This window comes from Phyllostomus discolor, chromosome 12 (assembly GCF_004126475.2).
Source record: "Phyllostomus discolor isolate MPI-MPIP mPhyDis1 chromosome 12, mPhyDis1.pri.v3, whole genome shotgun sequence".
NCBI lineage: Eukaryota > Metazoa > Chordata > Mammalia > Chiroptera > Phyllostomidae > Phyllostomus > Phyllostomus discolor.
The window spans coordinates 45,048,470-45,063,006 of NC_040914.2; the positions used below are offsets into that span (position 1 = coordinate 45,048,470).

A 14,537-nucleotide genomic window follows, 5' to 3' on the forward strand; every position below is an offset into this window, starting at 1 on the left:
CGGACACGATGGAGCAGCCCTCCAGACTCTGAAGGGGAGTCGGTGCCAGCCGGGAGTTCTAGTCCAGTGCAACTCAGTCAGGTGTAAGGATGGAATAAAGGTGCTTTCCGACACACGAGTCCTCAGGGCCTTTGTTCTCCCGTACCCTTTCTTAGGAGGTTGTTGGAATAGATTGCACAAGAAAATGAGAGAATTACATGGGAAGGAAGGATGACGTGGGATCCAAGAAGTAAGGGGCTCGGACCCCGGGGTGGGGGGCGGGGGGCGGAGGGAATGCTGAGGGTGAAGGTGAAGGGCCATCTCAAGAGGAGCTTGTGCGAGGCCCAGACTGGAGCGAGAACGTGTCTCCACTGGGAGGGAGGGAGCATCAACAGTCCCTGCTGCATTTGAACTTGAGAGGAAATTCCACTTTACCAGGAAAATTGACGATGAACTAATGACATACATGGGAAATTCAGATAGGAGAAAGGTTACTTGAGCGAAAACAAAAATTTGTACAAGAAAGGAAGTACAATAACTGACTAAACAGCTCAGCTGTGAATAACGTTCACGTCGTCACCAAAGAGGAGACAGCGCCGTGCGGCCGGGGTGCCGGGGCCCGCCGTCCGAGCCTGCCCCTCTGGGGAGCAGCACAGCGCAGGGCGACATTGCCGGGCTCCCCCGCCGGTGGGCTGGCCTCTGTGATTGGCTGGGGCAGGTGAACTGGGAGCAGAGGTGTGTGTCGCTTCCAGGTAACACAGGTAGTGCTGACACGAGACCCAGGGTCGTCGTCTTCTCTGCCACTGTGACCTGCGGTGCCCTGGACTGTCCAGTACACTAGCCACTATTAAACTTGAAATTAAAATGAAAATGAAAATTCAGTTCCTGGGTTGCACACTTCAAGGGCTCAGTAGCACTTACGTGTAGAACCGTGGAGAGGGGACATGTCACTCATCTTAGGCATCTTCCGTTGGGGATGTTGCTCTAAACCAGGGATTTCAGTCCTTTTCCATCTCCCAGCACACAAACCAATTCCTAAAATCCTGTAGCACACCAAAAAATAATTCTTTGCCAATTTGACAGCAATAGGTATAATTTTGATAGATGTACAAAAAAAGTCATAGTAATCACCTACCCTTTTTGCTCCAAAGTGACTCTAAAAAATCAGCTGCCTATAATTGTATGTAAGGATTTCTGGTACCAAGAATTAACCAATCAGATGACACCTTATGTGACAAGACCAGTAACATGTGACTCTGTTACAGGACCTGTGTTCATGGTTCATGACCAGGCATTCACATGGGATGGCTGTTGTTGTGTTGGCTGTTGTCGTGTTTTAATTTGACGATCTGAGGGAAAAGAGGTCCGCACCCCTGACTAAAGAGTCAGGTGTTGCATGTTGTAAAAATTCCTGTGGCACACGGGGTGAAAATTGCTGCTGTAACTGGTGGTGGCTTTGCCACGTGGGCTCCGGTGTAAGTCCAGGGAGGACACAGAGCAGAGACCCAGCCAGCCTGAGATGGGTGTGTCGCTTGAGAGAAAAAGCTTTGTTTGAAACACTGAAACTTCTGAGGGATGTTTCACTGCAGCACAGACCTGACTCTCGTGATCCTGCGTTCACTCCCCCCTCCCAGTGCCACCTTCTGGGTTGGGACAGGCTGGGTTACGCTGGTCACAGCCTGAAGAAGCTCGTATGACTTCCATCCCTGTGATAGCGTGTCGAAGGGAACTTGTGTCCCTCAGAGCACACACTGCAGGAAGACTCCACTGTAATTGGCTTAGGAATGGCTCTGGTTGGACACAACTTGTGGCCAACAGTCCTAAGCAAGGCTGTCCTTAGAGAAGTGACTGTCATGAAATAATCTAAAATAATAGAACAATGGAAAGAATATTTGCTTATGTTTGTAAAGATCCAGGCGACCATTTGTCCCTCTACCTTGTGACAGAACTGGTGCAGGTACGGAGTCAGAGTGAGGCCGGTTGGCACCAGGTAAGGGTGCGTGTAAAGTGTAATACTTGACCAAGTGTTGGCCCATTCATCGTCTTACTTGAACTCCATAGTAATTACAGCGGGCAGGCAGATGGAGCAGCCAAGGCTTGGGAATGTGAAATTATTACTTAAAGTCCTGTGACCTCCTGGAGGGAACCTGGGTGCAGTTTCGTCTGGTTCTAAGTCCAGACCCCCTGCCTCACACCCTCTCTCGGCAGCAAGGCCTTCGGGAGGAGCCTGCTCTCTCCCTGGGACGCAGGAGTCAGGGTCACAGGCCGCAGCACGGCCCCCTGTCTGGGAAGTGCATCCTCATCGCGGCATCAGTCCCTGTCTGAGCGCTGACCCTCATGCACCGGGTCCCCTACTCCTGGTGGTGGTGGTGGGAACCCCGGTAAGAACTGCAGTTGTGGTAGCAGATGGTGCTTCCGTGGGGCTGGCCTGTCTACCAGAGGTTGTTCCAAGAGCTTAGATGTGGTGGTGGTTCATCAGACACCGTGGTTGCCTTCCTTTCACATGGAGGAAACTCGGACACGGGAAGGTGGAGGGACTTGCCCGAGGTAACGTAGCTGCAGAGGCAGAACCCAAGCCCAGCCCCCAACTCCTAGTCCCAACTTGTCGTTACCTAGTTAGTTACCTCCTACAAATTACGCACAGTTCTGAAGATGAGCCAAGGTATTAGGAAAAGCTATTTTGCCATTTTGTAATAAATTCAAATTTCATCCTAGTACAGGAATTTAGAGTTGATGTTTTTAAAATTCTCTTTAACAAGAACAGTGCTATCAGTTTACCAATTGATTTGTTTTCTGAACTCATACAGATTCTTAGTATACTTTATTCAACTGAATGAATAACATTCATTGAGCACTTAGTGTATGCCTAGGCACGAGCTCAACATTTTATGTCTGTCAGCTCATTTAATCCTCACAAGAACCCTGTGAGTGCGGGGCTGTCGTCACCCCTGTCTCACGAATGAGAACGTGGACGCTGGGCCGCCACCTGCCCGAGGTCACCCCGCTAGTGCGGGCGACGGCAGGAGGTACCCTCGGCCCTCGGGCAGTCCGGTGGCCACCTCTAGGGCTGTAACTCTACTCATGGTTCCCGAAAGTCTCCACAGCGTTTCTGTGCCCTCGTGGTGGTTTCATTCAAACACAGTGACTGTATTTGTTTCCATGTAGGTTTATGTTCCAGATGAAAATAATGCTGTTTTGGGAAGAAACACAAATAAGCAAGTTTTTGAAGGCCTGACAACCGGACTTCTCCGAGTCATTGCTGTGGTTTTTGGCTGCCTGATTGCCAATCGACCAGATGGAAGCAGCCAGCCAGCTACCCTGAAAATACCCACAGAGGAAATGAAAAACAAACCCTCCCAAAGTGATGCTTTTAACAGTCGCGTGCAGGACCTCATCAGGTAAAATTGCTGGACTTCTTAAAACTTTCTTCTTTGTTCAGAAGTTATGTTAGGATCATTTAAATCTCAGAGCCCGTGTGATAGTGTGGCTGTTTGGGCACCACCCACTACCTCCCGGTAGAGAGTAAATCTCGTTAATGAGAAGGAATGTAGCCAGTGTTCAGTGTCTTCCCCTATGTTTAGATATCCGACGTTGGACGTGTTGTGTCCAGGCTTTTATAACTGTTGCTACCAACTCTTTTCACCTCAAAGAATGCCTCAGAATTCCCCTATCCCAGATCATCTCTGGTTGTAAATTCGGTTCAGACTTAATAATAGCAGCTGCCATTTATGGAGTGGCCGTTGCGTGCAGGGTCTCGGACAGAGGCTTTGCCGCCCTGTAAGCGTCGGATCCCTGATGCAGGTGCTGTCGGTGAGGAGGCTGTGCAGCAAGTGTAAGTGCTTTGCCCAGGATTGTGTAAGAGGAAAGTTCTAGAGCAGGTAGGAGAGTCGGGACTGGAACTCAGGTCTAGCTGGACTCCCAGCTCCTGTATGCTTTCTGTGCCTCCCCGGGGAAGTGCTCCTGCTCTGAACTCCGACCTCTTCTTCCTCTGTGAGCCTGCAGTCAGGCAGGACATTGAGTTCCCGTCAGGGTTCTACAGCCACCCGCCCTGTCTCTCCGCAGCTCCTCCGTGACTCGCTCTGATGTCTGGCCCCCAGACTCCGTGCGGTTGGTCGGCTGCTGTCTGCAGCCGGTGGTGGGCTGACGGGAGGAGGAGAGTGCCCCCTTCTGCGTGTGCTCCTGGCACCGGCACCAAACCCCCTCGGGCGTCCTCAGGCGCTGTGTCATTCAGCATCTTCCTCAACCTGGGCGGCTGTGTTCACTTGCCCTCCCCTCTGCCCGCCCGCCTTCCCGGCATGGTTACTGCTGGAGGGAGCTGAGCCCTTTGCGTTGGCAACCACGTGTCGGGCAGCACCTGCCGTTTCCCCTCCCCGGCCTTTCTCTCAGCCGCTAGGTCCCGCTCGCGTCCCTGTGTCGTGGTCACTGCGGAGCCTGCGCTCTCTGCTGACGGGTGCCATTCTGGCGGCAGTCGGATTGCCCTGCCGTCCTCTTCTGGCCGAGAGAGTTTCTGCTGAGAAATCGGATGAAACCCGTGAATGAATGTGTTTCCTGTGTAGCTCACGGTCTTTTCTTTCTTCCCCCGGCTGTCTTTAGGATTCTTTCTTTATTGTTGACTATTAACAACTTTTTTAAATTTTGTTTTAATCATTGTTCAAGTACAGTTTTCTGTCCTTTACTCCCATCCCAGCCCACCCACCCATCCCTCTATTAACAACTTTAATACAATGTGTCGGAGAAGGTCTTTTTGTGTTGAGACAATTAGTTGTTCTATTAGCTTCTTGTACTTGTGTGTCCAGCTCCTTCTCCAGGTTTGGGAAGCTCTCATCTGTCAGTGGTTGAAACAGACTTTCTGTTCGCCACCCCGTTTCTTCCCCCTCGTTCTGGGGGCACCCGTTGTCCGGTGTCGCCCTTTCTCCTGGAGGCAGACAGACCTCAGGTCCCTCTCCTCTTCCGTGGGAGTCACGTCCAGATTCCTGTCCTCCCTGCCGTGTGGTCTGCCCTGTTTCCAGTGCTTCCTGCTGCCTCCCTCCTCTCACTCACTGAGTGCTTCAGGTCCAGGGTTTCTGTTTGATTCTTTCTGTGTAGTTTCAGGCTTTGGGTAAAGTACTTCTTCTGTTCATTAATTTTATTCCTGAGGCCCTCGGGCTGCCTTCCTGGGTTTTCTTCTATCTCCTTGAGTCTCTTCATGGGACTGATTTTGAAATCTCTGACATCGGGATCGCAGCTTCCATGGCTTTGAGTTTGGGTTCTGGAGAGGCGTCCTTGTCTTTTTGTGATGCTGTGTTACTGGTGGTTCATCGTGCTTGATGGGTAGCTTCTCTGTGGCACATTTGAAGTGGTGAACACCTTTCTTATTTGGGTACTGTTTTGATTTTTAACAATTGAGCAGGTTGATGATTAGGAGTCTTTCTTTTGTTTTCCAGTAGATGGTGCTATAGTGCAATTTTTTTTGTTGTTTGTTTGTTTTCTCGTACCTGAGCTACTGGCACCTCCAGGGTCCTGGGGATTGAGCATTCCTGTGGGTTGCCAGAGTCGAGCAGCCTCAGTGACTGGGTGGTGGTGGTTGGCTCTGCTGTGTCTGGGTCACTTGAGTCTCCTCCATAGGCAGGGGAAGGGGGAGTCTGGGGTCATGAGCCTCCACACTGCTACCTGATTCCTGCTGGCCGCTGGCCCTGCTGTGCTCTGGCTGGGAAGTCAGATGCTCAAGCTCCAACCCAGCTGCTGCCCCTCCCACCCACCACGGGGTCCTGGAGTGGTGGCTGCTCCTGACTCCTCCTCTGCTGCCTCATTTGCTGGAGGATCAGGGCTGTGTGCACCATTCCTGCCCAGGCCCCGTCCTACCGCCACTGCAAGTTTTAATGTGCCTGCCTTCAGACACACAAACTGTGTGTCCCCCAGGCCTCCCACTGTGCCGGCCAGGGAACCTTGCTGGGTTAGAGGCGACCTACTTGACCTACTCGTGGTAACTCTAAGGGGCCGTCTCACTCCACTGCGGTGCTTGCATCCCAGGTGTCTGTCTCATGCCGGGACGTTCCTGTTTTGAGTGCTGTAGTTTCGTGCCTGTCTGTCAGGACGGCTTTGGCGCTTTGGTGTGTTCTGTGGTTCCACGCAGTTGTTTTTTCTATTTCTGCAAAAAATGCTGTTGGAATTTTCAATTAGGGATTGCACCAAGTTTATAAATCTAGGGCTCCAGGTATACCGTCTGGACTCTCTCTTCGTACTTCTGCTCCCTCCGCCGGGTCCTTTCTGGGGGCGCACGTTCTCCAGGGGACCGGTGAGTGGCTGCCAGCCCGCCCCAGACTCAAGCTCAGCACACACGTCCCCAGTGGGAGATGCCCTCCCGTGATCATGGGTTAATGTCACAGGAGATGCCGAGTGGTGCTCCTCGGTCTCGTGCCAGTCCTGGAGCCTGGTACTGCTAGTGCTAAGCAAGCAATACGTCGCCTGTCCTGGAGCAGAGGGCACAACGTTGAACAGCCCAGCAGGACCACGTGGATGTGGAGGAAGAATGCTCAGGGTGGACAGAAACGAAACCGCCGCTGTCCACTCCCCCTGGGGTGGTTCGATAATTCACAGGGATGGTTAATGTGAGCACACTGTGTGGATTGAAAAGTTTTGTGCAAATGTAAGAGCCAGTTTTTAAAGGTCTGGTCCTGTTAGAGCAGGTCGCCCTGAGGTCCGCAGTGTGTGTGTGTGCCGGTCGGAGTCTTCCTGGCCGTGAGAGCACAGGGCTGGTGGCCGTCCTCTCACGCTCCGGGTGTGGGATCCGCAGCAGCTGCTCAGTAGCCCGGGCCCCACTCCTGGTGTAAGAGGAGAAAGCAGACAGGACCTGTGCCTTCTGTCAACTTGGAAGAGGCTCCGAGCATGAATAATTCCTCAGATTCACCTTCTTCTTACACAGAGGTGTGCTGCACAGTGAGGGCGTGCGTAGGAGCAGACGTGCCGATTGCCTCACACATGTCGCTGGAAGTAGCGTGTCGATTTTCAGGCAGCCACGTCCGAGGGCCTGTCCTTCCCACGCATGCAAATGCAGTGGCACTGAGTCAGAATACAGCAGACGCCAAGGCAATGGACCTACAAGGTCATTTATGATCTTGAAATATTATTTTCAATGACTGCTACTTTGTGGACTGTTGTTCATCCACTTTAATAAATAATTCAGGAAAAGGGGCTGGAAAGATGAAAGTGACTCTTAAATGTTATTGTCATCTCTCAGGGCTGGCACTTTTCATAGCAGAAAGCAGTTAGATTCTCGGTGTTTGTTCCGTGCCTGGTAGTGGCAGGGTTTCCACACCCAGGGCACCTGCGGTTGGCGCGAGGGGTTTGCGTTCGGACAGGAGTGTCTGGGCAGCGGCGTCTTGTTCGGACCCGTGCGTCATAAACATGGGTCCCTCCCGGTTCTAGAAGTTCTGCTTCTCGAGAGTGTAGAGCGCGTTATAAATCACTCCAACTGTGTTCAGATGCCCTAGGCCAGTAAGAACGACTGGATGATTGTTTTCACTCATCTTTCTGGAGAAGCAGCCTTCGGATAACCAGAACAGAGAAGGGGCTCGCTTACGGAAACAGCTGATCGCTCAGGACGCGGTGCTAAGGGAACTGTTCCCTGCGAGGCTGCACGCACACCTGTGCCGTGTCTGCCCGGCCCGGCCCGTGCGCCTGTGTGTGTGTGTGTGTGTGTGTGTGAGGACTCCCCTTTGGGGGTGTTGCCGGCCGTGCAGGCTGCCGACCCCTTTCTCCTCGCCTGCAGCTACGTGGTGAACGTCGGCCTGATCGAGAAGCTGTGCGGCTGCTTCCTGTCGGTTCAGGGCCCCGTGGACGAGAGCCCCAGGCTGGCCGCGCTGCTGCAGCACGCCGCGGGACTCCTGCAGGGCGCCTGCACGCTGTGCCGGGCCGTCACCGGACGGTAAGGTGCCTCCCTGCCCACGTCCGTCTGGACTGAACTGTGAAACAGCTCTTAAATTTTGGCCATCTCGAGGTCGTTTCGTAGGGAGGCGGGAGGTCGCTTGGCCTCTTTTTCCTTTATCCCACCTCTGTCCTTACTGGCTTCCCCTGTGGAAATTTGGCTGCGACCTCCCGTCAGAGTCTGGTTTCCTGAACTTACTGTCGCTGCCAGAAGAGACCGCAGAAGACAGCCCCTCCCTCTCACTCTGGGGCCCGGAGGAGCGCAGTGAGGCTCTTCAAGTCCGTGTGCCCGTGACAAAGCTTGGCCACGCCAGCCAGGCCCTGCGCACAGGGTCAGCAGCCCCCCAGCCCCGCCCTCGCGGCTGCAGCTTGCGGGCTTTGCCCCGTGTACTGAGTCACATGTGACCCATGGGCGTGAGTGTAGCCAGGACTCCAGGGGCCTGTGTGGCTCTTTAGACCCCGCCTAGGGCCTGTCCCCCGAGCAGCGACTCTCCCAGGCGGGGCAGAGGAAGCCCCCTGTTCTCCTCTCCCACCCCCCCACCAAGCAAGAAGCATCTGCAGAACCGACTCAGTGTTTCTGATGGGAGTTGGCCTGTCTGTCAGGCGTATTGAGTATTTTCAGTAAAGTCACTTTCTTATAATGAAGTTCTAAGCAGCTGTGTGTACAAATTATATTTTAGGGGTTTGTCAAGAATAAAACTAATGGCCTTGGCCGGGCGACCCAGTTGGTTGGAAGGTAGTCCCTCACACCACAAGGCTGTAGGTTCCATCCCCAGTCGGGGCACATACCTGGGTTGCGGGTTGGATCCCCCCCCCCCCGCCCCGGTCACGGAGCCAGGTGACCCCTGACTGCTGCCGTCCTGTCCTCCTCCAGCCTCCAGCGTCTCCTGACCCCTCCAGACCTCATGACCCCTCTGGTGTTGACAGACCGTTTTGTCTACTTCCCCTCTCTTTGTGGGAACTGTATCTCTGAACTGTAAGCCGCAGGAGCCTATCGAAAGGACTGTGTTGTGTGTGTCACATGGAGAGTCTGCACAAGGTCACAGTGCGTCTGGGGAGAAACGCAGGGTGGCTGCTGTGATGTCGGAGTGCCTGTGGGGACTGCCAGGGGAAGCCCCGCGTGTCCGGGAAGGTGTGAGCTCCAGGCCGCTGTGAGCGGCAGGAATCAAAGACAAAGAGGAGCCAGAGAGGCCCCCGCAACTCACCCGGTGGTGCGCTGGCCGCCCTGAGATAATCAGGTCCCTAATGGAGAGCCCCGGGCTCTGAGTAAACACCAGGGTCTGTTGGTGGCCCGCCTTTGTGGGGGCGATTACCCAGGTCCGCCTCGGCCCTGCCGCCATTGTGCCCTTAATCTCCTCATTTTTACCTGGCTTTTCTGAAAGACAGTTCGGGGGTCAGAATTGGTGCTGTTGACCCGGGCTTCAGTGCGGGGGGGAAGAGCACTGCCTGCTTTTGAGCGGTGAACTTGCATTTTAAGGAAAAATTGAAATTGTGATCTTCTCATAAAAGGATTGATTTTACCTTAGGATCACTCCAGAATTTTAATGTGGGAACTGCTTCAGCAGAGTTCAACAGTCCGTGTCGGACTTTGAGACACGCTGTTTCTTTGGCCTGTGCTGTCGCCAGTTGTCCGTTCTTGGTCCTGCAAGAAGAAGAAAGGACGGCGTTCAGACCTCAGGGCCGTGCATTGCTGAGGCCCCCTGGGGCGCTGGCTCCTCGGCCCCACAGGGAGGCCGGACCACAGGCCCCTGGCTTCCCCAGTGTCCTGCCTGGACCCGTGGCCGCGCCGGGCACCACACCGAGGGCCGGGGAGGGGGCTCCACGGCAAGGGGGCTGCACGGGAGAGGAGCTGCTCGGTCTCAGCCAGTTCTGCATTCCGGAGTGTTTCTGTGCCGAGGCGTCCGCCGCTGTTCTGTGCATTTCTGGTGTTTGTGTTCATGTCCGTCAACTGCACCAGCAAAGTGGGCTCCAGGCAGGGTCCCTGGAAACGGGTGTCAAAAGAGACGAGAATGGTTTGTGAGTCAGCCCATTGATTGGGCGGGTGTGAATAAGTGCTTCCCGAGTGTTCAAGGGTGCTTGAGGACCGTTCGACCAGGCAAAGGTAGACTTGAACTCCGCCTGCCTGAGTCACTCACGCGTTCATTGAACAAACATTTGTGCGGCACTTGCTCGGTGCCAGGCCCTGCGCTGGGCGTGGGGGAAAGCAGAAAGGACTCGGACATCTGTCCTGTCCTCAAGGACCCCGTCAGCTGGCACAGGGAAGATGCGACTTGTGCCACTGTCCACGCCGTGGGACAGAGGCTGCAGGGTACGTGCGAGCGCCGAGTGCAGCCTGCCCGTCACACCGTCCTGGCGGAGTTCACGGAGGACAGAGGACTCTTACTGAAGGAATTAGCTGTTTTCTAGAGCAGCTGAAGTTCCACCCGGGCCTGGAGAGATAGAAGGGGTTGGAACACGTAGTGGTAGGGGAAAAGTGAACAAGGAAAAGGCACAGTCAAGGACACCAAGCAGGAAGGTGGGAAGACTGGCTGGACGCCCAGCCTGACCGGATGTCGAGGCGTATGTAGCGGCGATCTGGCACCTCCCAGGCTGTTACGGGGCTCCAATGCGACAGTAAACGTGGAAATAACATGTGAGCCACGGAACGTGATCTGCTGGGAGGTGGTCATGGCAGTGGCGTCCGCACGGGCCATTGATCAGGGGGGTGGCGTGCCATGAGCCACGTTTGGGGGTAGGAATCGGGAACCACGTGAAGCGTGTATTGTGAAGGTGGTGGAGAGGCACGAGGAGCAGAAAAGAAGAATGTTTGAATCTTCTCACCATCTGCTTTTGTGATTGGTGTTGGTTTCCCAGGCATTGGGCCCTGGACCACCATCCCTGCCTCACCTCCTCTTCACACCTGGACCTCACCTGCTGTCCCCACCTGCTGCCTGGAGGGAACCTGAAGGCTTCCTCTCAGGGTTGAGTCTCTTCAGTAACCTCACCCAGACTGTATCTGAATATCTCCATGGACGAGGAAGTCATGACCTGAAAGGGGACCCTATTCTGCCATCGATCACATGTGAGGCCCAAACTGTCTGTCCTTACGCCAGGCAGGGGTCCTTGTCCCCTGCCGCCGGCCCATCCTCGTCCCGCAGGCTCCTCAGCCGCACTCCTCTCCCCGAGCCCCTCCGGCCTGGCCCTCCTGTGCCTGCTCCTCCGCGTCTCTTCTCCTGCCCGCCCTCTGGCTGTGGAACCGAGTGCTCCAGGACATAATACCCCAGCCGGTGAACCTCCCAGAGGCCGTGGGTTGGCCACGACACGGAGGGGTGGCTTACCCCTGTGCCCGGTGTCTGGCCTCTGGATGGGGGGAGATGCGAAGGCTGGAGGTCGGAACCCTCTGAGCACTGTTCGAACCTGTCTGCGGTGCGTGAGGCTCTTACCTGGGGGCTCCCCCTCTGTTTCCTTCAAGGACACACTCACAGTTGGCCTTCTGGCTGTAGAGCTTGGGAGGCAGGCTCTCAAGAGGAAAACTGTGCAGCACGTGTTGGACGGCACAGGTTTGGGAATCTGAACATGTGGTTGTGGTTCCTGCTCTCCCAGCTCTGTGACCCGCCGCAGACTCTGCAGCTGCAAGGCCTGTTCCTCGTGTTATGAAAGTGAATTTGGTAATTCTTCCCTCATGGGGCTGGACAGGGCAGGGCAGATGGGGACTGACTGCCTAAGCGCTGGTTTTTTAGTAAGTGTTCACTGTGTCCCACCGTGCTCCCAACAAGACTTGAGCTGCCTTACAGAAGTACGGGGTGGGGCAAAAGTAGGGTTACAGTTGTCTGTATGGAAAATAATGCAGTAATAAATAATAATACAGCAATAAACACTGTGTTCCCTGTACTTAGGACTGTAAACATACTTTTGCCTTAACCTGTATAAACTTTTAAAAATTTTTTAAAGATTTTATTTATTTATTTTTAGACAGAGGGAAAGGGAGGGAGTAAGAAAGGGAGAGAAACATCAGTGTCTGGTTTGCCTCTCGCATGCCGCTGACCAAGGGCCTGGACCACAGCCCAGGCATGTGCCCTGATTGGTTCACAGGTCCGCATTCAGTCCACTGAGCCACACCAGCCAGGCCTAAACTCTAAAAACAAGAACATGAGTCCTGGCTGGTATGGCTCAGTGACTCGACTACCTGCCTGCAAACCAAAAGGTCGCTGGTTCGATGCCCAGTCAGGGCACGTGCCTGGATTGTGGGCCACGTCCCCAGTCGGGGTGTGCAAAAACCAGTGGATGTATCTCTCACACATCAGTGGTTCTCTCCTTCTCTTTCTCCCTTCCTTTCCCTCTGTCTAAAAGTAAATAAAATCTTTTAAAAAATTAAAATAAAAAAACATGAAAAGTTAGAACAAGAAAAAAAACAAATAGGAAAAAGTAAATCAAGTCAGCATGTAAAGTTAAAACACAAACCACGTTGGTAATAAGATATGTCCTGTTGGAATTTCAACTCCCAATTTCTACCAGGAACTTACATTTAATGTGTCAGATTCTAAACTCTTTGGCTTCCATTCAATATTGAGGATTCCTCCTACCTTACTTTGCTCATGATTCTAGTCATCTGATCTGATTTTAAGACCCCAAACCTTACTTATTTTTAAGTTCTGTCTCCCAGAATCCAGTTCAGTCCTATCCAGTTCAATCAGAGGAGAACTTGCCTTGGAAATGTGACATGGAGCCTACTGTTTATACCGGCTTCTCAGTATTTGTCTATTTCTAATCCATTAGTTCCCATGTCCTGTGTATGTTTCACGTCTTCTGATGAAAAGATTTCCCTAAGGAATGAGACCAAATATCCTAGCAGGTCCCCTCAGGCACCTAGTGCCAGGCTGGAAACAAAGACAGAACTGAGGAAACAGTGGTTGGAAATAGCAGCGTGTCGTGTTGGCCTGGGCCAGGGATCTCAGCCCCGGGGCCCAATCTGCTGCCCTCAGTCCCACCTCCTGGGCCCTCCTGCCCTTCTTCCTCTCACCTTTCATTGTCCCCAGGGTGTCCTGAGCCCATCGCCTCTTTATCTTCCACCTTCTCGGGCCTCTGCTCAGACCCCAACCACAGCCTAGAGTTTCTTCTCACTGGCCTCACCCTAAAATTCATATGGAATTTCAAGGGACCCCAATAATTAAAACAGTCTTGAAAAAGGACAGAGCTGGAGGACTCATGCTTGCTGATTTCAAAACTGTACTACAAAGATACAGGAATCAAAACAGCATGGTCCTGGCATAAAGACAGGCATATAAACCAACAGAATAGAAGAGAACAGAATGGAACCCAGAAATAAACCCTCACATATGTGGTCAAGTGATTTTTGACAAGTGTGCCATGACCATTGGGAAAGGACAGCCTCTTCAACAAACGGTGCTGGGAAAACTGGGTATTTATTTGAAAGCAAAAGAGTGAAGCTAGACCATTAACCTAACACCATAACTCAAGATGGATCAGAGACTATTAAACTCTTAGAAGAATATTTAGGGCAAAGCTTTGTGACATTGGATTTGTCAGTGATTTATTGCGTATGACACCAGAACCATAGGCAATAAAAGAAAAAATACACAAGTTGGACCTCGTGGAAAAAATTTATTTTGTGCATCAAAAGACACTGTCAGTAGAGTACAGAAGCAACACAGAGAATGGGAGAAGATATTTGCAAATCATGTATCTGATAAGGGATTATACTATCCAGAAACTATAGAAAATTCCTAAAACTCAACAACAAAAACGCCTGATTGAAAGAATAATAAAAAAAAAAACAAAAACAAAAAAAACTTGAACAGAAATTTCTCTGAAGAATATACACAAATTGCCAATAAGCCCAGGAAAAGATGTTGAACATCATTGCTTATAGGAAAATCAAAATTACACAGAGATAGTACCTCACATCCATGAGCATAGCTACTATCAAAAATAAAAACAAGAAACTAACAAGTATTGGTGAGGTTGTGGAGAAATTGGAACTCTCGTGCGTTGTTGGTGGGAGTGTGAAATGATAGAGCTGCTGTGAAAGACATTATGGTGGCTCCTCCATAAAAATAGAAAAATTAAAAATAGAATTACCCTATGATCCAGCAATTCCACCTCTGGATATATTCTCCAGAATTGAATTGAAAACAGGGTTTTGAAGACGTATTTGTGCACCCATGTTCAGAGCAGCATTATTCACAACAGCTAAAATGTGCAAGCAACCCAAGCGTCCAGTGGGTGGGTAAACAAAATGTGGCATATATACGTACAACGGAATATTATTCAGCCTTAAAAAGGAAAAAACTATGTAATGTACTGCAACATTGACAAACCTTGAGGACATTATGCTAAGTAAAATAAGCCAGTGACAAAAAGACAAAAAGCGTATGATAATTCCAGTTATACGAGGTGCTCAGCGTAGTCAAAACCATAGAGACAGAAAATGGAAAGCAGAGTTTTTGTTTAATGGATACAGCGTTTCAGCTTTATGTAATGAAGGAGTTAGGAGAAGGTTGGTGGTGGGGACTGTACAATATTATGAGATTATTTAATACTATTGAACTGTACACTTAAAAATAGATAAAATAGTACATTTTATGTGCATTTTACTACAGTAAAAAATATTGGGGAAAAAGAATGATGCCCCTTCCGAAGATATCTATATCCTCGTC

General features: G+C 51.7%; 1 protein-coding gene across 4 annotated transcripts in view; it reads left to right on the top strand.

The window, feature by feature from the left end:
- Window positions 1–14,537, top strand: part of SCAPER (S-phase cyclin A associated protein in the ER) — a 144,372-nt gene that overhangs the window by 102,228 nt on the left and 27,607 nt on the right. For all 4 annotated transcript variants that reach the window (XM_028502379.2, XM_036013194.1, XM_028502377.2 and 1 more), the window contains 2 exons: window positions 3,145–3,377; window positions 7,727–7,882. In XM_028502379.2, coding sequence (XP_028358180.1) covers window positions 3,145–3,377; window positions 7,727–7,882 — 389 coding nt within the window. The remainder of the gene's footprint in view (window positions 1–3,144; window positions 3,378–7,726; window positions 7,883–14,537) is intronic.